General features: G+C 35.5%; 3 protein-coding genes and 1 pseudogene across 4 annotated transcripts; 3 read left to right on the top strand and 1 right to left on the bottom strand.

The window, feature by feature from the left end:
- The first annotated feature begins 2,387 nt into the window (after nucleotides 1-2,387).
- On the top strand, nucleotides 2,388-9,583 carry LOC121977074 (protein RETICULATA-RELATED 4, chloroplastic-like). Its single transcript, XM_042529587.1, has 8 exons — nucleotides 2,388-2,996; nucleotides 3,951-4,019; nucleotides 6,554-6,685; nucleotides 6,778-6,831; nucleotides 6,954-6,998; nucleotides 7,367-7,506; nucleotides 8,629-8,754; nucleotides 9,190-9,583. Exons 1-8 carry the CDS (start codon nucleotides 2,469-2,471, stop codon nucleotides 9,254-9,256), a joined length of 1,161 nt encoding a protein of 386 aa, XP_042385521.1. The 5' UTR covers nucleotides 2,388-2,468; the 3' UTR covers nucleotides 9,257-9,583.
- A 331-nt stretch (nucleotides 9,584-9,914) lies between these two features.
- Nucleotides 9,915-15,824, top strand: LOC121978758 (annotated as a pseudogene).
- A 398-nt stretch (nucleotides 15,825-16,222) lies between these two features.
- On the bottom strand, nucleotides 16,223-18,624 carry LOC121977073. The gene is made up of 6 exons (XM_042529586.1): nucleotides 18,336-18,624; nucleotides 18,196-18,264; nucleotides 17,899-18,060; nucleotides 17,312-17,522; nucleotides 16,865-17,203; nucleotides 16,223-16,781 (listed from the first exon to the last, which is right to left on the bottom strand). The coding sequence occupies exons 1-6, from the start codon at nucleotides 18,510-18,512 to the stop codon at nucleotides 16,669-16,671; spliced, it is 1,071 nt and encodes a 356-aa protein (XP_042385520.1). The 5' UTR covers nucleotides 18,513-18,624; the 3' UTR covers nucleotides 16,223-16,668.
- Nucleotides 18,625-18,641: 17 nt separating this feature from the next.
- LOC121977072 (paired amphipathic helix protein Sin3-like 5) lies at nucleotides 18,642-27,613 on the top strand. 2 transcript variants are annotated; one of them, XM_042529584.1, is made up of 21 exons: nucleotides 18,642-18,775; nucleotides 18,853-18,951; nucleotides 19,029-19,190; nucleotides 19,421-19,688; nucleotides 20,935-20,981; nucleotides 21,623-21,698; nucleotides 21,808-21,837; nucleotides 22,016-22,251; nucleotides 22,352-22,503; nucleotides 22,711-22,835; nucleotides 22,966-23,220; nucleotides 23,379-24,002; nucleotides 24,106-24,197; nucleotides 25,249-25,788; nucleotides 25,864-25,961; nucleotides 26,046-26,184; nucleotides 26,271-26,423; nucleotides 26,520-26,695; nucleotides 26,763-26,874; nucleotides 26,949-27,131; nucleotides 27,307-27,613. In XM_042529584.1, the coding sequence occupies exons 1-20, from the start codon at nucleotides 18,674-18,676 to the stop codon at nucleotides 27,114-27,116; spliced, it is 3,654 nt and encodes a 1,217-aa protein (XP_042385518.1). In that variant the 5' UTR covers nucleotides 18,642-18,673; the 3' UTR covers nucleotides 27,117-27,131; nucleotides 27,307-27,613. The 2 variants fall into 2 exon arrangements, with proteins under 2 accessions (XP_042385518.1, XP_042385519.1); XM_042529585.1 differs by lacking the exon at nucleotides 19,029-19,190 and having other exon boundaries at nucleotides 20,935-21,068.

The following is a 27,613-nucleotide window of genomic DNA, read 5'->3' as shown; positions in this document are numbered from 1 at the left end:
TTAGGAAGATTGAGAGGGGAGAAGCAAGATATGGTGCTCAATCTTGGTTCTAACTACCACAAATGAAGTTCTCGCTCCATGTCAGTTGGCACGGAACATGTGAATCTTATGGATTTCCATTCAATGAACAATGAATTTTAATATCTGGGGATAATAATAACCATTTGTTTTAACTCATAACTTAGTTACTTTGAAGTTCCCAAATTACATGCCTACTTTATATTTCCAAGTATGCCTTGTAGACTTGAAACCAGTGTCAGACCTAGCATATTTGGATTTTAGAAAAATCCCAATGATTACCAAGTTTTTAGTTTTCATAAGAGATATATGGTGTGAAGTTATATCTCTTTTCACTGTTCTACACCATTATGGCAATTTGAATATATGATGTTTATTTCACTAAGCAATAGTATTGTTATTCCAGTGACAGTTTAGTTTAAATATCTTATATCATACATACCATTGTATTCAACAACAAATACTACATGCATAGATATAAAATTAACAATACTACATAATTGTACCTTTACATTCCCTACCCAACTTTTTTGCTCACAACACTATGGATAATTAATCCGATGTTTTACAAAACCTTTCCCTCAAAAGTGATACAATTACCATGTCTCCTTGTTTGAAGTCCATCTTCAAATCGTATAAAAGACATCGATGGAATATTTGTTTTGAATAATTCTCCTACATTGGCTCCATGTCCTATGCAAGAATTTATATCGTGTATTCCATATCTCAAAGATAATTTATTCAGTAATATGATCATCCTTGATAAAAAAATTACAAACTAATTTAGCAAAGTTATAACTACATAATCAGGTGTTGTTGTACATACTAATTTAGCAAATACCAAGTAATGATGTATATGATGTACATATTAGATTTTCATAATTTATTAGTAGTTGTGGCACAATTCAATTGATATGAATCTAGGGTTTGTAATTTTTCATAATTTCAAACACTAGAAAGGGTTGAGCAAGGAAATGATATATGATGTAAAAGTAAGTTTTAAGCAAAAATTACACAAGACTTGATATGATGATATGGAATAATATCAGACTCATGTTATACCTGATATGAGATAATATCAAGCCTAGTGTGGACTTGATATCATCCCATATCAGGCCCTCATTGAAGCATAAATTTTGGTAACGTTGGGCTACCACTCATAGCTCCAAATAAGCAATGGATAACACAATTTACCTCTTTACAACACCAGAAAGTAACAACACATTCATTGGGTGTAATCAAACAAGTTGAGGTCCTTAAGTGAGTTTTGGTCTAAACATATTTATGGGCTTAGGGTAATTGGATTTATGCAAACTCTCAATCACCACGAAAGGTTAAACGAGGAGAAGATACATATAGTATCAAACCAAAATTTCGATCAACGAATACAATGTACCTGATATGATTGCATATTAGGCCCAATGTCCTGATACCTGTCATATCAACTTAACATGCATGAGTAAGGTATAGCTAAAAGCTAGCATCACAGTGGAGCACCTTGCAGGTATTGTTGAATATTTATTTCCCAGACATTAAATGAAACCATAAACATAATTTTTTTCATCACCCTTTGCTATCAAACTGTAATATTTTTTTTACATGACAATCTTACAGTAGTAAATTTATACATACATCACTAAATCTTCAACTGTCTTCTTCTACTAATTTCCCTCTTGCTATATATTTATTCTTTAATACTATGGTTCTTAACCGCTGTTGTCCTATGAACTCTTTCTCTTGAAACTCTTGTTTTGCTATGCAACCAAATATCACGAGAAGGTATAACAAGCGAGGGAGGTTCATGATCGCTTTGTGTTTATAAGACCAGTAAGAGGGATGGAGGGAGAGAGAGGGTGAGAGGACGTGCATCCGAACCGTAAAATGATTTTCAGTTAAAAATATGGCTTGGATACTTGAAAAATGATGATTGACAAAAGGAGATCGGTGGAAGGGGTAAAAGGGGAACTTAATTTTTTTTGTGCACCATTTGGTATAAATAAAATTATGATACACCTTTTGATAAATACTTAATTCTATTTACATCTTTTGGTAAATTATTGTATTTATAATGAAAAGAAATTTGGTATTTTATTATTTAGAAAAGCTAAAACTAATTTTTTTTTTCCTTAATCCGTCAAAACACACTAACTTCACTCACGATAAAGAGAGAGGTTTAAATTTGAAATTCTTTGTTGGCAGATGTCAAATCTGAATATTTATCGGGTTTAACTGCCATGGTCGGTGGGTCCGGTCCGGTCTGGTCTGAAAATCGGTTCACCGGTTGAGCCGTAGATAAATCAGAAATGCAACGCACTCTCTCACCAACCCTACTCTCACACCTGAAGCGTTGACTATAAATACTCCACCAAGGTTTTCTCCGCCTGCAACGAACCAAACCACATCGTTCCAACCACTCCTCTTCGTCCGTACCTGACTCCTCCGATCTGACCATGGCGGCCGCGGCTCCCGGCGGAGTGGCGTCCTCCTCCAACCTCCGCTTTCCATCCTCCAACTACCTCTCCCGCCGCGCTGTCGCCCCACCTTCTGCCGTCCGCTTCCTCGCCCCCTCGTCCCCTCCCTGTCGCGGTCGCCTCCGGATCTCGTTATCTTCCACCGCCCGGCGACACGTCGTTGTGCGATCCGACCGAGGAGGAGGATACGGAGGCAGCGACGGCGGGCATGGTGGCGGCGGGGGCGACGGAGGGGAGGGTGGTGATTCGGGCGAGAACAATCGCGCCGAGGCGTTGCTCGTGCTGGCGAAGGCCGAGAGGACGCTCGAGAGCCTCCCCAAGGACTTGGCCGCCGCGATTGAGAACGGGAGGATCCCCGGGTTGATCGTGCGGCGGTTCTTTGAGCTCGAGAGGTCGCCGGTCTTCCGGTGGCTGTTCCAGTTTGGGGGATTCAAGGAGAGGCTCCTTGCTGACGACCTTTTCTTGGCTAAGGTAGCCATGGAGTGTGGCGTCGGCGTCTTCACTAAGGTGCTATGTTCAATCCCTTAAGAAAAGCATCGGAGCTCTCGATGTCTGTTCTTTCCCAAATTTTGGTCTCTGTTATTGTAGATCTATTGTCTTCACCAAGTATGAACGTGGTTACTTTTTTTTTCTATTAGACATTATGCTCTACCATTCATGCTTTGACTACTTTCTTGTAGTCATACTTTTACCTATTTCACAATTCTACTTTCTCCTGATGTAGGTATTATAGCCTGTTTAGTTGGATGAATGATTCTTGAATAGGAGGGAAGAGGATCCGGGAGGTAAAGTAACTCAAAAAGTTTAAGGAACAATATCTTAGCGAACTTTTCTTGTTCCTTTCCCTATTCCTCCCCTCCACCCTACCATTCGCAAAGGATTTTTTTTTTTAAATTAATTTTTATAAACTTTTCTTATTAAATTAGCTGATAGTTTATATAGTTAATTTCTCTAAGTTGGTTTTTGGCTTTATTTCTCACAAGATTTTTTATTGAAAATGCTTGAAATAGTTAGTCCAATGAAGGATTTTGTTTTAGAAGATACAGAATAATATTCCAGCGCCAGTCAGGAGTAATTATTTTTAATCATAAAAGATTGCTTTAGATACTGCAAGCGCATGAGCCATTGGTTTGATGGTTTTTTCCTTGCCTAGTTTTTTGCTATACACACACGCATATAGTGACTGAAAATAGTTGAAGGATCAGTTTTCTGGTATGTCTTATATTTTGGCTAAGTTTTGGATGAATCATGTATTTTAGTCATGACATTGATGCCAGTTCTAGGTTGACTAAGAGCAAATTTCTGTCTTGTATTTACAACAAATCTTCACGCCTGTAATGACTTTTCCTTTTGTAGAATCTCCACCGTCTTATTTTGCATTCTTTTTATCATGTATGCATATCTTAATTTTTTAATGATCTTTGACTTCCTCTAATTCTAATACAAGCTTACCCATTTCAGACAGCCGCTGAGTGGGAGCGTCGCAGAGAGAACTTTATTAAGGAATTGGATTTTGTTATCTGTGATGTGGTATGATTTATGTCATGATATTTCCTTTTATTTTGATTAAAGGCTCAGCTAATCAGTCTTTTTTACCCTTCATGTGAGGATGATTCACCTTTTGAGTTATGATCTAAAGTTCTTATGTACAATACTTGCTACTATATTGTTGAAGTAGGACGGAACCAAATCAGTTACAAATGACTCGGAAGGAAAACAACCCATCATATAAGCTCTCAAATGATATGTTACAAGCATAAGATTGAACACAAGCAATGGGACAGTTTGTAGACTGAGTAACAAGAGTAATCTTGCTGATGTCTAGCAATCTTTGGGTTGGTAAAATACCAACTTGTAGTGTTCATATGGACGGAAGGGCATCAATCTTTATATTGATAGGAGAATGAAATTAATGTTGAATATTTGAATTTGTAAACGGGTAAACTGGAATGTTTCGTCCGTACCGGGTGGTTCAACACGAAATTTTAATCACTGCTTTATATTACTTCCGATTCACACTGTTCTTCATATTCTTCATACATATGGATTATAGAGCATAACTAGATTGTAACAACTACACAACTACAGAAATCAACTGCATAGCTACATCCAACTTGCTGTTTTAGCCACATTGTAAGTGCAAATTGGTAGCACTTGACTGTTATATAACATGCATGGAACAACCATATTTCATACTTTTGACCATATACTTGGAGGTAAAGAGCCTCCGTGGATGCGAGATTGGGACTAAAATAACCCTCTGAGTCAGAAAAAATAGACCAGCTGTTATGTAGGTATGGGAGGTTGTTGATGATGATCACGGAGGCTAGATGAGCTATAAAGTCAGTGTTTGCTAGAAGAGGGAAAGGGAAGAAATGGAGGTCAAAGGATGAAGAGTAGGACAAGTTAGATTCAGGAACTACAACATTTATATTGTTATGCAGCTGCTTATAACAATATCTTTGCCCCATCTGGGGCTACTACAATTCTCAAAGTATTAGGGCTCTAAATTGGGAACTTAATATATATGTCATTTAATTTGCTTAGATTGTGTTTCCTAGAGGGTAGAAAAGTTAAAGGGAGGGAAGTGAGGGTAGGGAAAAAGTTAATTGAAGTATAAAAAATTAATCCTTCAGAAGTATTTCCTTTGAGGGATAGAAATCAGAAGGATTCTTTACTTTGTACAGCCTAAAGCTTGAATTTTAGAATCATTTTGAGGAGTTTAAGATGGTTTTGTAGATCATCTACTAGATGAACTAATTCAATTTTATATTAGTAGATATGCGATTTATGCAAAATTAAAGAACCTAATTCTATAATTCATGTGTCTGAGTCAGTTGTCTAGAGTGGAACAATACTGGAAAAATGACAAATCTCTGACTAACTTTAGCCTAGTTCCTAAAAGGTAAAAAATAGTTGAAGCTTTGATGTAAATAACAGCTATAAAGAAAAACAAGATTTGTTAAAATTATATAGATAGATTAACTTGGAAAGCTATCAATTATATCATCAATCAGTATATGTGGCATGCCCACATGTTCTATTTCAAAGTCAAATACTAAAGGATCTACATAATTCAATTAAATCGACAATTAGTTGCTAAAAGTAACCAAAAATTTATTTCTTCAAAAGGTGGCCCCACAACCATCCGTAGAGAGGTAAATCAGGAAACCGAGCAGACCACCATATGGGAGGGTATTTTTCTCCGTCTTCACTGGGAATTGACCTTTGTCCATTTTTGTAAATCTACCATGTGGTAACCAACTCAGTCACGTCTTGGGGGCAAAAAAAAAATTATGTTTCTAAGAGACATGGTGACATCACATGGTGTCTAACTTTGAAACGGACTCACATGATATGCCATATGAATAAATTGACACTCATTTGAACTGTCAACAACCAGATTATAATTGTTAGAGGTTGATGTATTGTTACAAGTTTTAATTAACATTGTTGCAGGCCACAATTACCATTTTTAGCAATTAACCCTTTAACTTTTCATTCTAATTCATTATCATATGAAAGTGTTCAAGTGTTTATGGTTCTTCATTTTCATCTTTAGCCTTAATTTCTCTTGATTCAATATGTTTTTCCTCGGTTCCTGTATTTTGTTGTGGTATACAAAGGCTAAGTCACCAGAATACTTGAGTTGACTGGCAGGAACATGGAGCAATCTGGAAGTTGTAAAGATTGTGATCATGGATCATGATATGTAAATGCTTTGTAGTACATTCAAACAACAGGTTGTAAGCTTGTTTAGGGCCTTATCTCTTATTAAGTATTGATATCTCCAAAATCTTCTTGCATATTTTCATCTTTTTAGTATGTTCTACTTTTCTATTATCCATGTACATTTACAGCCTGATATCATGTGGTCATTAAATACCTCCATTACGATAATAACATTCTTGGTTGTGCTAGCATAAGCAACTTTTTTCAACATGCTGTCTTGCTAACTTAAAGTTGCAGAGATTCTTGCATGTTTTGCACATTTAACAGTGTGCTCAATACGGATAGGTTCATGTAAGTGAAACTGTGAATTTTAAATTGTTAATGTTGCTTAGGTAATGGCCATAGTTGCTGATTTCATGCTCGTGTGGCTTCCTGCTCCGACAGTATCACTACGAGCCCCTCTTCTGTTGAACACTGGACCAATTGCAAAGTTCTTCTATAGCTGTCCTGATAATGCTTTTCAAGTAAATACATGTTTATAAATGCTTTTGACTCTGAGTAAATATGAATTGTTTATAAATGCTTTTTGAGTAACTATGAATTATTTTCTTATCAGATTGCTTTAGCTGGAACATCATATTCATTCTTGCAGAGAGTCGGTGCAATTGTGGTATACTATTGAATTTCTTGATTAGTTGGTTATGGTTGACTTTGTCTTGACTAACCAATGCATCCTTCCTCTAAGCTTGACCATTAAATTATTTTGTAAAATTCTTCCACTCCTTTTTGCAGAGAAATGGTTCAAAGCTTTTTGTTGTTGGGACTGGTGCTTCCCTGGTATGGTATAATTGTCCGCATTTTGGACATTTTCATAAAATATTCAATCTTCTTTTTTTTTTCCAAGTCTGATAGCAGCCTATTATGTCTTTGCTTGTTATAAAATTGCATCTTTACCAATACTTCTAAGTTTTTAAATTATTTTATTTCATCTTCTCATATTTCCTTGTATAGTAGCACCATGAAGTAGGACTTTAATATTAGCAAGTATGCCGTAAGGGAAAAATATTGAGAAATTTCAGAAAAGATTTTGTTTCCTTTAACATTGGATTTACTTACATGGAGATATTTACATTGAGGAATTTCAGAAAAATTCCTTCAACATTGTGGTTAAAATCTGTTGGTGGGTGCTATTGGATGTTTTACAGATTGGGACCGGCGTAACCAATGCTTTAATCAAGGCCAGGCAGGCAATTGACAAAGATGTTGAAATAGAGGCAGAGGATGTGCCTATTGTATCTACTAGTGTCGCCTATGGTGTCTACATGGCCATTTCAAGCAATCTTCGGTATAAATCCCAAACTTTGACTTATGTTGCTTTGTTTTGACATGAAAACCTGCTCATTTACTAGGACAACACTTATCAATATAACTGTTTCTTGAATCATCTGAATGACCGAGGGGAAAAGGATTTTGGCAGTTTTAGCAACCTCAGTAGGTAGATAGCATCAGTGAGTTTATATAACTCCTCATGGTTGTATTTTTGTTGCTAGGTTTAAATTTTAATTTCAAATCTTTTACACAGAGCTTAATAATTATGGTTTTCTTTTGAGGTTCACATCATTTTTTTACTCGTATTGATTCCTGCAATATGTAACCTGAATTCTTTTTGTTTCATGAGACTTCTATATATCCTATGCAAGCAAATAATCTGTTATGTCTACTTGATCGTGAGAAAATAGAAGAGAAGTAAAATAGTTTAAGTGAAGAAAAGAGAAAAGAAATGAATTTATTATTTCATTTTCACTCTACTCCGTTGACCTGTTAGATGGGATTTAAGGGAGTGGAATACTCGTCATTACTTATTCATGTCTATGAGATGTGTAAATTTCATTTCTCCTCATAATCAACTGATTTAGGTGGAAATAAAATTAGAGAAAACGAATGGAATTAAATTCAATCCTCTTCTCTATTTTCTTGATTATAGGGATGTGCCTAATCTTTGGGATCTAAAATTCCTTCTTTTATGGGAAAATTGTTTTCACATGTCAATCACACATTTTGAATAAATTTATAATAGCCACATGCACAATGTGAGATTTGCATGTGAAAATCTTGTTATAGTATGAATGCTTGCTTATTGTCGTCCACGCCAACAACAGGGTTGCCAAAGAATTATGTTACCAAATATGATTGAAATCAATATACACCTTGGATTTTGTTCTTTGCCGTAGCACTATTTTACAAAATTACTCTTTCAAGCATTACAAATTTCTCTTGGTGGATAGAAGCAATATTTATAAGACTTATTTCCAAACATCTAGCAAACACTACCATTTTGATTCTGCTCTATCAATTTACTCAATTTTTAATCTCATAGTTGCTTGTAAGGATTGGCTGGCTAAATATTAAATCATCCAAGCTACTATATTGATTTGATTTGCTGACACCAAACTTGAACTCTCAACAGGTACCAAGTGTTGGCTGGTGTCATTGAACAACGTATCTTGGAGCCCCTGCTACACAACCAAAAATTAGCACTCAGTGCCTTGTGCTTTGCAGTTCGTACAGGAAACACATTTTTGGGATCCCTGCTGTAAGTCCCCTCTTAATTTTACATTTGGTAAATATTCTAAAACCAGATACCAAACTAAAAAATGAATTGCAGTTCCATCCGGATATCTTCTTGAACAAGCTAATATAGATAACAATCTACACATGAAAGATCATAATTATACATAAACTACTATAGAAAAATGTTTTCCTAGCACATTTGCAATAAGCATTCATATAGACATTAAAATAATCAATTCGCTATTACATTTATCCAAGTGGAAGTCAAAAAAGAAGAGAATAGGCCAAGAGCTAAAAAGAGGTATCTGGTTGTTTTTAATGATCCATCCGATAGTTCTGTTGGGTTTTATAACTAAAATCAGCAACCAGTTTAATCCTGTTGAGCACCCTAGTCAGATTTTTCAACATTGCCTGGTGTTTTCGCCATGAGTTAAGGTTCAAATTCTATATTGAACAGGTGGGTTGATTATGCCCGCTGGGTGGGCGTCCAAAAGGCCAAAGAGCATGAATCATCTTCTGTCTGACAAAAGATCAGCTGGAAAAACTGATTGGAACATTTTATCAAAGCTTTACTAGATCAAGCATGTAAGTCAGAATCATCTTCTGTCTAACAAAAGATCAGCTGGAAAAACTGATTGGAACATTTTATCAAAGCTTTACTAGATCAAGCATGAAGTCAACTTTGTTTGCCGAGTTTGATTTTTGAACTCGGTTTCAATTCATTATTTGTGATTGTTAAAGTGGAGTTGTGGGTTCACATTGAATTGCCTTAAGTGAATAACACATCTGTCTATTCATCACAACTTTGCTATGTTGTTCCTTGAGGGATACCATACGATCTTCATGCTAAATCATGCCTCTGTTCAACGTTTTTGATTTTTTTTTTTTTAACTAATTTGACTTTCTCAGTTCTCTGACCTTGTTGTTCCTCTTGAAATGTTTAATTCATATGTTTTGTCGAAACTCAATTCAATCTATTGCTTTCATAGCCCATTGCACTCCTTTGTCCTTTTGGACTATCTGCTGTGATTCCGTTAATTTCAGTTGGTTTAGTTGTTGTTGTTATTATTATTATTTTATCTGATTAAATCTGATGATAGACGGCTATCTCTTCAAATTAATCTATTTGATAAATTGGAAGCTTAAAGGATGCATCTGTTTAAAGGGCATCATCATATAGCCATGGTGTTCCTTCATATTGGTAACCACTGCAGTGTCTTTCCACATACTGGGAGGTCAGGAAGTCGGATTGTTGTTGGAAGGTCAGCGGATAATCCTAGCGCTTAGATCGGATACTAATAATATCTGCGTCCATTGAGTCATGAACCTATCATATGATGATAAAAAGATAATTACGCTTGTCCCAAGTGTCCCCGTTAATTCGTCCTAAGACTAATATGAAAAAGATAAATCATGGATGATTATTAATTTTTAGAATAGTGACTAACGCAAGAATGAGATATTTATCTCGATTATATCGAGATTCGAATTTTAGATTTTATTATGATAATATTTTATACATTAATTACTAGATCATCTGGATAGGACCCTAAACCTACCCTATGACCCATACGGTAACAGGTCCTGCCACATGTTAGTTACTAGATCTCTCTACCGCATCATATACAAATCGAAAAGCCGTCCGTCAAAAACCCCTCCAAATAGTGGACCAAGAGCTATTCATAGTTGACATCTCTCATCCGTTATTGGTGTAAAATAAGTTATCTCAATAGTATGTCTCCAAGGTGATAAGTAGGTTATATTACACACTTTTTTAAACTAAGATATCATGTAATTCCCTTCTCCCTCCCTCTCATCGTAGCTGTTGGAGTGGGCACACACTATTACTCAGGGAGGTAAAATATCATGCAGCTCAAGTCCATTTTCTAGAGGGTCATAATTTGAAAAAAAAAATATTATTGGTGAAGTGGAGACGGTATAATGCCAAAAGGAACTTCACCAGATTGGGTCCATTTTTTATGGAATCAAACCGGTGAGATGCAAATTGATCCAGAGTTAATAATTAAGAATGGGAACACACTGTTTATCGAGGTAGAAGACTTCTTATATATATTTATAGATTAATACAGTTGATATCTAATAAATATTGGGATAAACTTTTAACAGTGTAAAATATTTCATTAAATATTTAATTTTCTCATATAAAAAATTATTATATTAAAATAAATATCTTTCTTAATTTATCTATTTGTATTTTATAATAAGACTAACGATATTCAACTGTTTGAGATGAGTAATATCTATAATAAAAGATCTTATTACCCTCCATATCAAATTTTCTATTTAAAATTTAAGATTGAATAACTACTTTCCAATTTTTACCATATAATATATCAACTTATTTTTTTAATTATTTTTTCTCTTTTTATTTTTATTATCTAATTTATTATGTATTTCATTCCTTAAATTTAAATAAATATTATTTATAGATCTAAATTTGTGGATAGGATAAATTTTTTTATATAAAAATTAAAATTTAAGATAAATTTTATATTTAAAAACGTTGCGGAGCGACGGAGGAGATTTGGAAGAGCGGTGGGAATTGGTGCGGCGGCACGGGAGGCGGGTGAAGCCCTTGGAGCGCGCGGGGGTGTTGGGTGTCTTCATCGCGAGCGCCGCCCTAATATTCGTCGCTCTTCTTCGCGCCGTTCGCTCCGATCACTACGAGGGATTGGTTCGAGGGGCAGAGCGTGGCGGCGGAGGAGGTGGGGAGTGTGATTGGTTCGAGGGGAAGTGGGTGTGGGATGAGTCGTACAATCTGTACGAGTCGGCCTCTCCTGCCCGTTCTTGGACGAGGGTTTCCGCTGCTCGGAGAACGGGAGGCCTGACCGGATGTACACCAAGTGGCGGTGGCTGTCCGCTCGCTGCCATCTTCCGAGGTCAGCCATGTCCTTTACAACCCTAAAAATGTCATCTTCTTCTTGAGCTTTGTGCATGTTCCATTTTTTCCCTAAGATAACCATAAAAAATTTACTATGTGCCTCTGTTAATTAGAGGATTCACAGACAATCTAACTTCTATCATGTCCTTGTTCTCATATCAGTTCTTCATCTTAGCTCTGTTTAAATGTTCTTAATTATCGGAAGTAATATCATCAAGTTGGGATGTCAAAGAAATGTTCCCATCTATCAGAATATAATATTGCTTTATTACATGGTTGTGAAACACTTGGTATTCATTTATACCAATCAAAAGTTGGAAAGCAATGGTTTGAAGAAGGTTAGTTTATACTTAGCCAGCAGTTGAGTAGTCTACCTGTAGTGGTTTCACTTAACATGCTAGTTTTGCCCCCACGGGCTGGATCAGCTGGAAGGGTGTCTGACGCTTGCAACGGAGGTTCAGGGATCGAGGGTCGCCAGTTGCACACGGACGTAAAATCTCGGTCTGCTGCGCTTTAAATTCCACTCGACCCCCAGTCACCCCTCCTGCCCAGCTTAACCGTGATTTACCCCCTCTGGATATCTGTGGGGCCGGACCCAAGGGGCCGCTAAGGTGGCGGTTCCACCTTTTGTAACTTATCATGCTAGTTTTCCTTTTTCATTCTAGTGACATCCTAGTTTAGCTCTACCTGTAGTGGTCGACACCTATAACTTGAAATCGATAAACCAAAAACCAATTCAAACTGAAAGATTCAGTTTAATAGTTTGAGTTTGTTTTCGATTTGCATCAAGGTATAATTCTCTGTATCAATTTGGTTTCAGTTTGAGCCTATACAATATATTAAAGTTTCTACAACAGTATATGTACGTGTGTATATATATATATAGAGATAAATTAGTATGCTAATTTATATGATTCTTTATTCTTATTTATTTGTTATGTTCACTAGTTAATATGATTCTTAAATGACAATAAATTTTAGAGTTATTCTCTATAGATATATTGCTTTGAAATTGTTTTTAATTGGTTTTTGGTTCATATTTATTTATTTTATGGCTTCAAATTGAACTAAACCGGAAATATTGATTTGGTTTTTATGGCTTTAAATTGAACTAAACCGAAAATATTGATTTGGTTTGAAGCCGAACCAAAATTGTTTCATTTTAGTTTCAGTTTGTATTTTTCAAATTAAAACACTTTGGTTTGGTTTCGAACCCAACAAACCAATAAATCGAGATGTTCCCACTCATATTCACAGGAAGAATTAGGGGCTAATAAAGAGGGTCTATAAGTTTAGATGGATGTGCTATTATTAACGTGGGCATATATATATTTCAGTAATTGGATCCATCAAGTTTACTGTTAAGTTCTTACATTATTATAATTTGTGGTAATTCTAGATAATGTCGTTTTTCTCATGTGTTAATGATGTGGTTCAGATACATTTGGCCAGAATTGCATTCTCTATGTGATACTTTTGAACTTAGATTTAATTGCAATGACTTTTGTAATTATAGAAGTGATTATCTTCTAACTTCCCTCTATTTTACTCTTTGTAAATGTTGTGTACATCGCCTCTGAAATTAGTAAATTACAGACAACCTGTTTTTGACCTTCTTATTGGAATAAAAATAAGTAAATGAGTAGATTAACTTCCTCTTCCGAAATTCTGAGCAATCATGTAGTGCTTTAATGTTGTATGTTTCAAATCTGTATCGTTGAGACATCAATTCACAAACTAAAGTAGTTTTGGGTTTCATGAAGAAAGGATCTAGAGTTATAGAAACGACATTGTTACATATCTAAACATTTCTAAATTCCTTCTATCAAACTTGTTTGTCCAGATTTGATTCCAGAATTATGCTAGACAAGCTAAGGAACAGAAGACTAGTATTTGTAGGAGATTCAATTGGAAGGAATCAGTGGGAGTCTCTCCTGTGCATGCTCTCTATGGCTGTTCTAAACAAGAGCTCAATCTATGAAGTAAATAGAAGTCCGATAACAAAGCATACGGGTTTTCTCGTGTTCAAATTTAAGGAGTATAACTGCACTGTGGAGTATTATAGATCACCTGTCACACCAAGAAAAGTGGAGACAACTCTGAGACTGGACAAGTTGGATCAGACATCAAATAGATGGAAAGATGCTTATATTCTCATTTTCAACACCGGGCACTGGTGGAACTATGAGAAGACCATAAGAGAGTAAGAATTTAACCAACTGCATCTTAACTAGAGTATAATTTGGTTTCTTGTTTCTACCATCATCCATATTTTTAAGCATTAGCAATAGTGTCCCATTAACCCCTGTTCCTGCAGTATCGCTCATACATTGTGACTTTTTTTAGTAGGTGTGCGTAAAACATAAGTGTCTAGAATCTTTTCTGACCCAATACTTTTTTTTTGAGTTTTTATTTTTGATAAATTGGTATTATTTTGACTTGTTGAACTAGTAAATAATGGGTAATTGTTTGTACCAACTTGCAAATTGGACAGCCAATTCTTAATAGCATGAATTTGTTAATAAATAGCCTAAATTTTGAGACTTGTAAAAAATATTACCAAAATGGATGATTGCAAGGAATGTTTGCATTCACTTTTAGATTTGTATAATTATACTCACTCAGATATGTTTTTGTCCAAATGTTAATTTCTACACATAGCAAATGTGTGCAACTCTATTTCGTACGAAAATGCCATCTAGGTAACTTCTAAAAAAATTCAAGATGTTAAATTTTGTAATAATTAGACTAGTTTTAGCTATTAATTTTTAGTCCTACACGACATCTGAAAGATAAAATCATTTGGATTAGTCATATGTGCAAATTAACAATTGCTTGGTTGATAAGATAACAAATGAATAGAATTGATGATTACCAAAGTTCTTTTACATAGTTTTGATCATACTTTGTTGCAAATCTCAAATTTTAGTTCATTTTAAACAATTACTCCTTTCTTTCAATGCCTCGAAGGGTACTTATTCTTGTCAATTTGTTGTGAGAAGTCTTGACAAATACACAAGCTTGTGTATATTTTTGTCCAATTAAGGAATGATTTTCTGAGGATTATGCTAATTTTTGTACTATCAGCTTCATTATGGCATAATCAAAAGCATCCCAAATTCTAATCTTATCAGGGGTTGCTATTTTCGAGAAGGGAAACATGTGAAGATGGAGATGACCGTGGGTGATGCATACCAAAGATCAATTCTTGCCTTGTTCCAGTGGGTTCACAAAAAAGTCATGAGTAGTAAAACACAAGTCATCTTCCGATCTTATGCTCCTGTACATTTCAGGTACTCAACTAACTACTTGGTGTCGTTAACTCATGTTTCTTTTCGTAAGCAGCAGCAGCACATGTCATATAACTGTTTTTACCGTACATAAGTTCAAAGGCAAATTATTTTCGATCGATTCTTATCGTTCGTAAAATGCTACACGACTTTGTGTAGAGGCGGCGACTGGAGAACAGGAGGGACTCGTCACTTAGAGACCCTATCTGATTTTAGACCCCAGCAATCCCTGAAACAATAGTCACATTTCCTGAATCCATTCTGGAATATTACACTGGAGAATTCTACTGCAACTGATGGACTAGAAATCGATCTACTAAATGTGACACGGATGACGACGGCCTCCAGGAAAGATGAACGTTGATGGATATACTACCTTGGTTCCTCGTGCCTATCTCTTCAGAGGCAGGACTGCAGCCATTGGTCCTTACCAGGTGTTCCAGATGCATGGAATGAACTGCTCTATGCCCTCTTCATGGACCGGGAATCATTGTGGCATCACAATGCAACCTGTGTTGGTAACACGAGAGTAAAGCTAAGGCAGTAAGGTTTCAGGTAATCGTTTGGGGGCTCGATGAAGATGGAGCTGCGACCGATGGAACTCGCTGATTATATCAATCTTGGGCTATCAATCAAAGGTAAATATCAAAAATGGGCAATCAATACTTTTCATTTATAGGAAAAAGGCTGTTGTTTCCATTTTCTCAGGAAATTATACAACAAGATTAGCTCTTGCTGCTGAGCTTATTGAAGTCTTTAAACAAAATATCTAAGCTAACAAACAAGAAAATTACTAATTTTTAATTTATTTTTAAATTTTCTTTAGATTAGATTCTTTGTAAGAGATTTTTAATCTTTCCATGTTAATCATCTTCTATTTAATATAATTTTCTCTTTCTTGATATGTGATTGTTTAACCTCCATGATACATAAAATGCTGTGTCGTATGATATTAGTTTTATTTATTTATTTTTTTATAATCGAGGCGCCTGACTAATCTATAGAATGTGTTCGTGATTGAGATCGGGCTCATGTGGAAAATATTTCTTTTTTAATTTGCTCCTTGCGCTTATTTTTTTTAAAAATTTTAAATGAGTCCAGTTGAATCAAACTTGATTTATTTAAGTTTATTTGATAGGAAAAAAAATCAGAAGGGCTTAGTCACGTTTGATGTTAGTTGAGCAAGAAGTTCTATGTTCAAGCTAATTTATTATATAAAAAAAATGTTAATAAGTGTTTATTTTCATAATATTAATTTCATAAGCTAAGGCATTGTCACGTTGGGAAGCCAATAAAAATTTCATAAAGAGGGGAATGAAATTGATTTCTTTCAAAATGGCGTATCCCGGGAAAAAAACATGGCAAATTCTAATGAGCTATTCATGCCTCTATTTGCCCAATACTATACTAGCTTTGTGCCACTGCATCGTTCTTCTCATTTATCCAAAAGAATGAAAAAGAAAGAAAAAGATCGAGATTGCAATCGCGCCAGACATTTCTACAGATTATAGATCACAAAACTGAGAGGAAGAGCTGAGGGTAAGGATATAAACGGATAAACTCGAGGTTGCATTGACCATTACTCTTCCTCGTCCAGGAATGTTGATGCTGCGAAATGGTCATTGAGTTGAATGCCAAGTGAATATCCTCCAGCGCCCCGAGAATTCTTTCGAGATCATTCTTGGCAGCAGCTATCGCCTTCGAGTCAAGAAACTCCTGTCCAATCCCATTCTATATTCCCCGCCTAGCTGATATGTAAGTATGGCAACTGAGGAGGTTCATAACATACCCTATTAGCCCAGAGATTGGCAAGCTTCACAAAATAGCATTTCTCATGCCATTGCTCCATTTTCAGGTCTGTCGCATTGAAAAAGAAGATGAGTCAAGAGAAAGTAAATCGGACAAACAGCAAAATAAGTTGAGAATCATCTGCAAAGCACCTTTTAGTTCTTCTGTGGACAATAAGGATATTCTGCAAATCTTTTTGCCTTCAGAAAATGAATGGCGTGAGAGATCAAGCTCATGAATGGTCTTGATGGATGCAAGGAGTGTTTTGGCTAGACGAGCATGTTCGACATTGCAGGACTCAGAAATGGTTCTAACAGCTTCTTCGAGTCCGTACAGAGTCCATGCCTCAGCACACTTGTCCAAGCTAGCTAATAACTTGCTCGAGTAGTTGCCTTGGTTTAATAGTAACCAAGGCTTATAGACTTTCAATGAAGCTCCTAGTACTTCCGCAACTCTATGAATCTCTCCTAGGGCGATGAAATAGTTCGATTCTGCAGGGTAGAAGTTTTTATCATGAGAAAGTTATTAGTGAGAGCAAACCTGCAAATTATGTTGATCTATATACAGCTAAAAGTTCCATCTGTACCTATTTAACATACCTTGACTTAATATTTGCGCAAAGGCTTGTGATTGAACTGACTCTTGCCATATTGTGGCACCATGCAACAACTCTTCAACACAAGCCGCAGCCATGTCAGACCATGCATGAATATAAGCTTTTTGTTCCTCCAAGGATGCTAACAGCAGACTATGGAGAACCGACGAGGTATGTTCAAGAAATTTGATTGCTGCACTCAAGTTTTTCCCTGCCTGCTTGAAGAAAAATAGTTATGAAATAGTGTTCTTAATCTTTAAGCATCATGGGTAAAATATATATGTAATCAAACTTCCCAAACTATTAGTATGAGAATGGTTTTTCTTTCGAGTTTCCATTATCATTCTTGAAATGTTCATTTCATAGAGATAAGGAAACTTAATTGAATCTGCAAATCCCATTAAGGGACAAGATAGACTTCCCGAGCAAATGATCATCAGTAATAAAGGCCATAACAATTAGATTCTATCAATGTTTGGCTAATTGTGAAATGAAAAAAAAAATATCATGTAATCCAACTCCAAAACAGAAACAAATCAATAGATATATTTTCTACTTTTGTATGCATAATGCGGTTTCAGGTGTGCTTACTGAAATTATTTTTTCTGACAGGTGATATTCTTGCTCAAAAGCTTGCAAGTTCAGTTCTTCTAAAGCTTTAAGCAGTTGACTAACACATTTTTCCATTGATCGTTGCTTTCCCACACTAGCATTTCCAGAACCCTTGGCTTCCTCTAATTTCTTATAAACTTCCTGAAGAAACGAGGAAACAAAAATCAAAACTCAAATTTGTCGAAAGTATAATAAATTGCTCAAGGATGGAAATGCATAATACTTGTGGAGATTTTTAAAAAAGAAAAAACACTCTCACATAATTATTTAATTCACCTTGATTTCCTCATTTATTTCTGCTGCTTTTACTCGATCACCAGAAAGAGAAGCAACATCATAGGATTTCTGAAATGATTAGCATTACAGTTAATGAACATGCTAAAAAAGCATAGAAGAAGAGATATGCTAGCATTTACCTTCATATCATCAAGATGGCAATTTATTAAGGATATTGATTCGACTTTCAATCTGCAGTAAAAATCTACGACAGAATTGAAGGTAAACTCATCTGAATTTCTTTGATATATCTCACTTTCATTCTTTGTGGCTTCAGTTGCGAAAACTGTTTTGTCATTGCCAACATCAATGAACATATCATGAGTGTTTATGTTCACTTCATGAATTGGAACAGAAATTGTATCCTTGGTTGTGTTCGCTATAATATCGAGCTCAAAAGAAAATTCATCTTGATGACTCAAAGGCCTTTCATAGTATAAGGGTAAAGCAATTATTTAAAGGTCACTGGGATCTGATCATGGGGTTTAATACCTTCTTGCCCAAGGGCTATGAGATTAAGCTACCAGAAGAAAAGAAACCAAAGTATGATGAGGCAGTTGATTTAGTTCATAAAATCAAGGTATGCATGCCATAGAATAAATTCTAAAGTTGTTTTTTTATTTTTTGCCCATGCCTTATGCATCTCTTCCATTGCAGGATCGTTTTGAGAATGATGAATATGTTTACAAGTCATTCATAGATATCCTGAATATGTATAGAAGGGGAAATAAGCAAATTCATGAGGTCTATGAAGAGGTATTCCTTCTCCCTGTTAATGTTGTATTTTGTCAGTGGCCATGTGTTATGTGAAAATCTATACTGTTTTTGACCAGGTAACAACCCTCTTTAAAAACCATCAAGATTTACTCAAAGAATTCACACACTTTTTACCTGTTGCCCCTGCAATATCTCCTTCACATCATGGATATGCAAATCGAGAATTTGCATGTCAAGATGAAATGAAACCTGCAGCAAGACATTTCCATGAAAAAAAGGTTTATATCTTGTCATCGTAAATTTCCTATTGAACCTGAAATGCAGATAATTCTATTGATTCACCTTTTGGTTCAGTGAGGAACAATGTATTCATCCCTGTAGCCTTTTATTTTGTTTTGTTGCTCTTTTTCCCTATGTGAATTCAGATGTGTTTCTAAGAGGAGTCAGTATTAGATTAGATTTGTAAATACCATTTTCTATATTAAATTAACCTTGCCTTGTTTTCTAGCTGGAGAGAGCTTATAGGCCACATACTGAGTGCAACTCTAGCATTGACTGTCCTGATATAGAACATGATAGAAAGAGAAGGCGTTCAGAGACAGAAAGAATTACAAGCGTAGTTACTGACAAGAATGATCATGAACGAGATAAGGACTTGGAGCATGGAGATTTAGATAAAGCACATCATACCTATAAATCTTCATCTCAAAAGCCTGATTACCCTATTCCTGGGAAGATGCAGAGAGGAGCTGATGGCACTGAGAACATTGGCATATGTAACATTCTATTTTCAGCATCTGTTGATAAAATTGCTTTGAAGAATAAGTCTTTTATCCACTGTCATTTGATTCAGATATTTGTTTGGTTAATCTGCTTATGCTTGCATATCAAATTGTATTTTCTCCAAATGCAACATTTCTCCAATACTTTAGTCGATGGTGCTTAGAACATTGACACATGTAGCAATACATCTGAATTCTGATGAGAACAGCTGTTTTGAAAAATAGGCACTTTTGTCATTTGTTGTTTGATTCCTATGTCTTGCATATTGAACTGTGTAGTTACCAAATGCCGTGTCGCTTTTATATTGTTATTTTTTCCGTCTTCACCCTGCTTGTTGCTTATGCTTTGTGCGTGCATATTGAATATGCTTGTAGGTTACTAAGGAGAGCAAATTTGCATTTCATTAACAACACAATTCAATGATGTCATACTGAATAAGATAAATTTATTCTCATTAAGCCATTCCCCCCTTGTTTCTTTATATAGTCAATTTGACCCGGTATAATTCACTTTAAGAAGTTGACCTCACTTAGTGGGATAAGACTTGGTTGTTATAATTCACTTTAAGAAGGTTATAAAATATAACTTATTACTCCCTTATGAAGAAAATGAGTTTTTTTAGTTATCTTGGGTTTGCTAGAGCATGATATTCTTAATGCTTTTGGGAGTCGTTTTGTTGAAACATATCCCCACATTTGAAGATAGGCTTCCGTTATCATTATTTTCAGTGGCTCTTCTAGTCATTACATTTTGGAAAAACATCAATATTTTTTGTCATCGTAAAGTCAATAGTTCCTTGATCAAGAAATTTATCTTTGGTAAGATTTAACTATAGGAATGAAAAAAGGAGTGTTTCTATAAATATTTTCTTTTCTTTCATTTTAAAATTATTATAAATATCAATCAACTCAACGTTTGGTGTATGAGTTATCGCGTCATTAGTTTAGGGTCTACCTGTTTAACCATAGAAATTCTTTATGGAGCAGTATGGGCTAATGAAGCATGGGGATTGTATTGGAGTTGGGACCCCAAGGAAACTTGGGCATTGATTACTCGCATCATATTCACAATGGCTTTAGTTAGACTCAGTACCATGAAATTTTATTATGCTTGTTGCAATTTTTTGGTTAATTTTTTAGCTGGATGTCTTCTCATTCTATAATTAGATGTTAGTGTAGGACACAGTGGTGCATCTGTTGTATCTTTTTTGGCTCATGTTTGTTTCAACTTATCTGATAGGTGTATATACTCGGGAATTCAATTTCTGTGAGAAAGTGAAGGATAAGGTGCACCCTGACACCTACCAGGAATTTTTGAAATGCTTGGATATGTACAGCAAAGAGATAATAATGAGAACAGAGCTAAAGAATGTAGTAGGTTACTGATTCTTGAAGCAACCTTTTTATTAGAAATCCAACAATTTTCTTTTGCAATAACCTGTTGAAATGTGGTAATATCTTCCTCATATCTCCATCTTATATCTCTAAAAATGAAACATATCATACTTGCACCTAATAGCTAATATATTTTAGAAGTGTGAAACTTGATAAGAGTTTCTGCAACTGTTATACTATTTTAACTTTAATGAATTCTTATTCTGTTAGTTATATGTTTGTTAGTTGTCAGAGACTCTTGACACTTGAAAAGCTATAGTTGTGATATCTTATGAAAGTTATGCTTTAGTTGTTACTTTAACGAATTCTTATTCTTTTAGTCATATATTTGTCTGTTGTCTTCTCAATCAGAGCCCGTTGACACTTGGAAAGCTATAGTTGTGATATCTTCTGAAAGTTATGTTTTAGTTGTTGCTTTAACGAATTCTTATTCTGTTAGTCATATGTTTGTTAGTTGGCTTCTCAATCACAAGCTGTTGACACCGGGAAAGCTATAGTTGTGATATCTTCTGAAAGCTATGTTTTTATTGCAGGTAAATGATATCCTTGGAAAGTATCCAGAAATTATGGAAGGTTTCAATGAATTTTTGCTCAATTGTGAAGATATAGGTGAGCATATTTGTCTTCCTAGTGCCATATGCCCATCTACTTGTTATGCATCATATTTAGAAGTTCGTATAGGTTTGCTGAGTTTTCTATTTGAATCATTTTTCTGCAGATGGATTTCTGGAAGGCTTCTTCAACAAAAGTATGTCCAAAAAGCTTTTCTTATTCCTTACTAATGTTATCTGAAATTGATAAATTTGTTTTATTGGAGAAGAGAATATATATATTTATTAAACAAATTCAGGAGTTCAAAGTATATATATAATATTGATATTTGATATTATGTTATCGCTTATTCTAACACTAGTTATCCGATGAAGGATACTTGGTTAAGCATGGTAAGATAGAGGATAGAGAAAGGGATCGAGAAGTGGTTAAATGGCAGAAAGATCATGAATGGGAGAGGAACACTGCAAAGGAAAGAGTTGAGAAAGGCACCCTGAAGGCTACCTTTTTCTCTAACAAAGAAAAATATGACCTGTGGAAACCAATTTCAGAGCTTGACCTCTCAAACTGTCAAAGTTGCACCCCAAGTTACCGCCTTCTTCCTAAAAATGTAATATTTACGCAAAATGAGCATGTTTCATTACTTTTGCAGGTTGCGTCTAGCATGACTTCATTTTCATGATAAATATTTTTTTGTTTTTACTTGTCAGTATCCTATACCTTCAAGCCACAGAACTAGACTGGGAAAGTCTGTACTAAATGATGATTGGGTATTAGTGACTTCTGGAAGCGAGGATCGCTCCTTCAAGCACATGCTAAAGAACCAACATGAAGAAACTTTATTTGTTTGTGAAGATGATAGGTATTTGTATAGATCCTTCGTATTTATCTCCCCCTCTTTTGCAGCCCAATATAGGTTGAAAACAACCTTTTCTTTCTAACTCTTATGCCACTTTGTTAGTTCTATGTAGTTCTTGTTATTTGTGTTGTATTTCCTCTTATTGCCATCTCCGGACTTTAGTTATTGGGTCTTTCATTAATCTCCATTTTCTCCATGTGATTTCTGTAGATTTGAGATGGATCTCTTATTGGGATTGGTCAATGCAACAACTAAACGTGTGGAAAAATTAGTGGAAATGATGCAAGACCCAATGACATCGAAGAGTCCAATGCACATTGAAGACCATCTTACTTGTACATGTGACAGTATTGTGGATATCATACCTTTTACAAAGTAGATTTCCCCCCTTCAAGTATGTATGTAGCTTTGACTAACTGCATTTTTTTCTTGTTTGAATTTCCCTGTTTTGCTCTCCTCCAATAGCTTCGCATTTGAGATGTGTTGAACGATTATATGGGGACCATGGTCTTGATGTTATGGATGTACTCCAGAAGAATGCTAATCTTGCATTGCCAGTTATATTAACCCGTTTGAAGCAAAAGCAAGAGGAGTGGTCCAGGTGTCATTCAGATTTCAATAGAGCTTGGGCTGAAATATATGCCAAGAATTTTCACAAATCACTTGATCATCGAAGTTTCTATTTCAAGCGACAAGATTCTAAGAACCTGAGAACAAAATGTAATTGTTAATTTCTACAACTTTTAGATACTACAGAAGTATTATTATTTTAAAAGAAAGGATTCTCGTAGCTTGTGGAAGTTATAAGATATATTTTAGGCAATACCTTTCATTCTATTTTTTTACCCTATTTAATATATTTGTTCTGCTTCAACCAGCTTTGCTGTCTGAGATTAAAGAGATCAATAACAAGCTGAAAGAAAATGATGTTCTCCTTGCAGTAGCTGCCCACAATAGGCACCCAATCATTCCCAATATGGAATTTGAGTATGGAGATGTGGGTATCCATGAGGATTTATATCAGATGATAAAATATTCTAGTAGAGAAGTTTGCACATCTTTAGATCAATTTGACAAAGTCATGAAATTATGGAACAATTTTTTGGAGCCTCTCTTGGGTGTTCCAAATCGAAGTGTTGTAGATGATTATCAACATGTGAGATGTGAGAGTCATGCTGTCTATGGAACTCCTTGTCAAACCAAGCTAAGTCATGGTGCTGAGAGCATTCTACATGATCAAGCAGGTTCGTGCAGGCCTGGGTTTACAAATGGGAATGCAACCGCTAAAAATTGTTTCCACCGTGCAGAACAAGTCACTCACTGTGTTAAAAATTATTTTGATAGCCCACTTCAAGGAAGAGTTTGGGGTAGTTATCATATGCTTGATGAAGTTGCCCGAGCAGCTGTGCAAAATGTACCTACAGAACATGTGCCAAATGGTAACAATGATGCTAGTAGAGCTGAAGAAGCTCATGCTAAAACAAACCCAGAGAACACATCAGGTATGAGTTCTGTTGCAGTTTTTTTTAGAAATATAAAAACATAGAATTTGATTACAATTGTTTGTTGACCTTTTATTATCATATGCTATTTTTCTTTATGAAGGAACTAATGGTGTATCCATAAGAACTGTCCATTTTGTCAAAGAGACAATAGTTGAACCTCAAGCATCCAGTGAAACTTTACCGTGTACAAAGGTACTAATTATACCTTTTTCACTCTTGTTTCTGCTTAGATTACTGCTTATGAGTGACAATTGGGGTGAAATTTAAACACTATCAAAAGGGGCTCATGTTTTGTCAAGGCCATGCTAGATTTGTGAATCATTCTGGGTTGGCATATATTGTTCTTAGCTGCTGTGTTGTAAAATTAGATAGGCTTTTTTTCCCTACATTAAATAGGATGGAAGATTTTAGCAACATAGCTAAATGAGCTTTGATACAATATGATCCCAACTCTTTTGTGATGTGTTATTTGTGTTTTATATTGCCTTATTTTTTGCCTGGATTACGGTTCATAAGGGTCATCAATATTTGTCCTGATAGATGCATTTCGAAGCTATGATATTTGTATCATTTTTTGGGCTTCAAAAGTCTGATTTTGCGGCCATTTGAATGTTAGAACACTAATACTGTCTAAATCTGTCATTATATCTTTGCTCTGGACTTCTAAGAGAACTCTCTTTGGACTTCTTCTAGCCCTATCTAGCAGAGGCTACCTAGTTGGTTGTTTAATTAGCTCTTTGCTTGTTGACAAGTTTTAAATTGCTTTTAAACTTCTCTCTCTATTTATTTGTTGCCATTTTGTTTAACTACATTTTCTCTCATGAGGAGCAACACTGTTATCTGCAAGTCGTCAACAATTCATGCTAATTTTGCATTTATCTGAATTAGTTTTGACTTGATTCCTCATCATTTTGTTTGGTTCAGTTATCCATCTAGCAACTAACAAATCTGTTTACAAAAAAGGCATACGGAGAGTAGTTTTCTTGTTCTGTATAAAGAACCTATAGGAAGTTGGCTATGCCTGGCTTAAAATTATGAATTGAGTTCTTTAATTAAATTCATCATGTAACGAAAATGAAAATTTAAATTATACTACGTCCTTGTTCATGGCCTTGTTAAAATGCAAGTGTTGTTTATCCTTGCAAGATAACATTTCATCTAAACTTGCCCTGTGTATTTCATTTTCTACCTAGAATTCAGAAAAGCCGTTTCATCTAAAATAGAATTTTGTTCCTTTCACTAGGTTGGACATTCTGGAAGGTTGATTGCATCAGATAATGATGGAATTTCTGAATATATCAGACCTAGTGAAGGTCCTGCTTCCATTAATAATTCCAAGATTGAAAGAGAAGAAGGTGAATTGTCACCGTCTAGAGATTTTGAAGAGGACAATGCTTATAATGCTAAAGCTAATGATGAGGATGTAGGAAGTGCTCCACGGTCTAATGAGATCAGTGAAAATGCATCGGAGTCTGGTGAAGATGTTTCCATCAGTGAATCTGGCAACGACATGGAATGCTCCCATGAAGATCATGAGGAAGAGGATGATGCAGAACGTGACAATCAAGATGTAAAGGATGAAAGTGAGGGTGAGGCTGAAGGAGTGACCAAGGCCCATGACGCTGGAGGAGAAATTACAGCAATACTGGATTCAGAAAAATTTCTCAACACAGCAAAACCTCTTGCAAGGCATGTGCCTGCAACATTGCATGACAAGCATGATAAATCTTCCCAGATATTTTATGGGAATGATTCATTCTATGTGTTACTCCGGCTTCATCAGGTCAGCCAAATTTCAGTATATTTTTATGGCCCATTTTTGCAACAATAGACAATAGATGTTGTATCTTTACCGCAGATATTGTATGAAAGGATGCTCTCTGCCAAGATAAACTCATCAGCTGCTCAAAATAAATGGAGTTCTAAAGATACAAAGTCTCCTGATTTATATGCCAAGTATTATCACATGACAACCATGAACCATCTTTTCAGTTTTCTAGCTTCCTATGCATAAAGGTTATTCTAAATTCATGATTGCAGATTTTTGAGCATTCTATACGATCTGCTTGATGGTTCTGCTGACAATACCAAGTTTGAAGATGACTGCCGTGCTATCATAGGAACTCAGTCTTATGTGCTTTTTACATTGGACAAGCTAATCTATAAAGTCGTTAAACAGGTTTCTCTTTTTGCAGATTATACTTGACAGTTATCAAAGTAATGTGCACGCTTATTTTTAATAATGTGCATATCAATTGTTTTCAGCTTCAAGCAGTAGCCTCGGATGAGATGAACAATAAGTTTCTCCACCTCTATTTGTATGAAAACTCACGCCAAACAGGAAGGTCTGTTGATATAGTTTATCATGAAAATGCTCGGGCACTACTCCATGATGAGAACTTATACAGATTTGAATGCGTGAGTTGATATATCTTTTTCTTCATTAGAAGCACTTGCAAAAGACTGCTGCATGAATTTTAATATCGATTCTCAATCAATTATTTCTCTGTTCAGTTTTCACAACCTTTAGAGGCGACAAGACTATCAATCCAGCTCATGGACTATACACACGAAAACCCTGGAGTGGCTGCTGTCTCAACGGATTTCTCCTTTTCTTCTTCCCTGTACAGTGAGTTTCTCTCAAGTGCTTCAATTAGGAAAGGATCATTGAAGGGTGTCTTCCTGAAAAGGTAAATATTATCGATACATCATGCGTTCTAGCTATCACCAATTTTTTGATTCCATAGTGTTCTGCAGGAACAAGCATAAATATAACAGCACTGATGAGAATTCCACTACTTGCAAGGCCATGAAAGGGATTCAAATGTTCAATGGTTTGGAGTGCCAAATATCTTGTAGTTCATCAAAGGTACTTCATTGGAGTTACTCTAAGCTTCAAGTTTAGCCTCTACATGCTAATAAAGCATTGTTGCTTTTCTTCAGACACGGTATGTCGTAGATACTGAAGATTCCTTATTCCAAATGACAAAGAAGAGAAGACATCCAAGTGGAGATACCTTAGTTAATAACCAAGCACACTCCGGACAAGTACACAACGCTAAAATACAGCGATTTCATAGTTTCATTTCCGGTTTCTTGTCCAGATCCTAGTGCAATGATACTAGCGTAAGATTTTCCTTGCAAGGCTAAATAATATTCCTTAACATACTTTTCCTTTCAATTTCTTTAGTGTCCCATTGCACCAGTCAACACAATGATTTCTCTGGACGGATCTTTAGAATATGGCTTAAATTTGAGCTACACATCTGTACAAAGAATAAGCTGCTCTCATCTTTCGCAGGTGTCGTCTCTGACAGATGAACCTGATACGAGAATAACCTTGATGAATCTGCTTTGACAGGCCACTTTTGCATCGTCATTGCCATCTCTCGCCTACACATTTCCAAATAGTACATGGATGGATGTCTGGTATTTGCGCCGCCATCACTCAAAGACTGTTCTAGTGTTTTTTCCCCCATTGCATATTTGTAAATAGGCAAATCTCTCATTTTGTATTAGATTTTTACTACTTCGCCGGAGCAGACATTTAAACTTCAGATGTAATCTGCTTATTCTTATAACAAGTGGGCTTCACTGTTGATCATCAA

This window comes from Zingiber officinale, chromosome 4B, assembly GCF_018446385.1.
Source record: "Zingiber officinale cultivar Zhangliang chromosome 4B, Zo_v1.1, whole genome shotgun sequence".
NCBI classification, from domain to species: domain Eukaryota; kingdom Viridiplantae; phylum Streptophyta; class Magnoliopsida; order Zingiberales; family Zingiberaceae; genus Zingiber; species Zingiber officinale.
This window is presented reverse-complemented; position numbering and strand designations above follow the sequence as displayed.

Coding starts and splice junctions, on each gene's coding strand:
- LOC121977074 (XM_042529587.1), top strand. CDS start 2,469: ATGGCGGCCGCGGCTCCCGGCGGAGTGGCGTCCTCCTCCAACCTCCGC. Junction 4,020..6,553: donor ATTTTGTTATCTGTGATGTG/GTATGATTTATG, acceptor AATGTTGCTTAG/GTAATGGCCATAGTTGCTGA. Junction 6,999..7,366: donor TTGGGACTGGTGCTTCCCTG/GTATGGTATAAT, acceptor GATGTTTTACAG/ATTGGGACCGGCGTAACCAA.
- LOC121977073 (XM_042529586.1), bottom strand. CDS start 18,512: ATGTTCATTGATGTTGGCAATGACAAAACAGTTTTCGCAACTGAAGCC. Junction 18,265..18,335: donor GCCATCTTGATGATATGAAG/GTAAATGCTAGC, acceptor TAATCATTTCAG/AAATCCTATGATGTTGCTTC. Junction 17,204..17,311: donor TGCGCAAATATTAAGTCAAG/GTATGTTAAATA, acceptor TCTACCCTGCAG/AATCGAACTATTTCATCGCC.
- LOC121977072 (XM_042529584.1), top strand. CDS start 18,674: ATGGGGTTTAATACCTTCTTGCCCAAGGGCTATGAGATTAAGCTACCA. Junction 22,504..22,710: donor TTTGTTTGTGAAGATGATAG/GTATTTGTATAG, acceptor TGATTTCTGTAG/ATTTGAGATGGATCTCTTAT. Junction 22,836..22,965: donor CATTGAAGACCATCTTACTT/GTACATGTGACA, acceptor CTCCTCCAATAG/CTTCGCATTTGAGATGTGTT.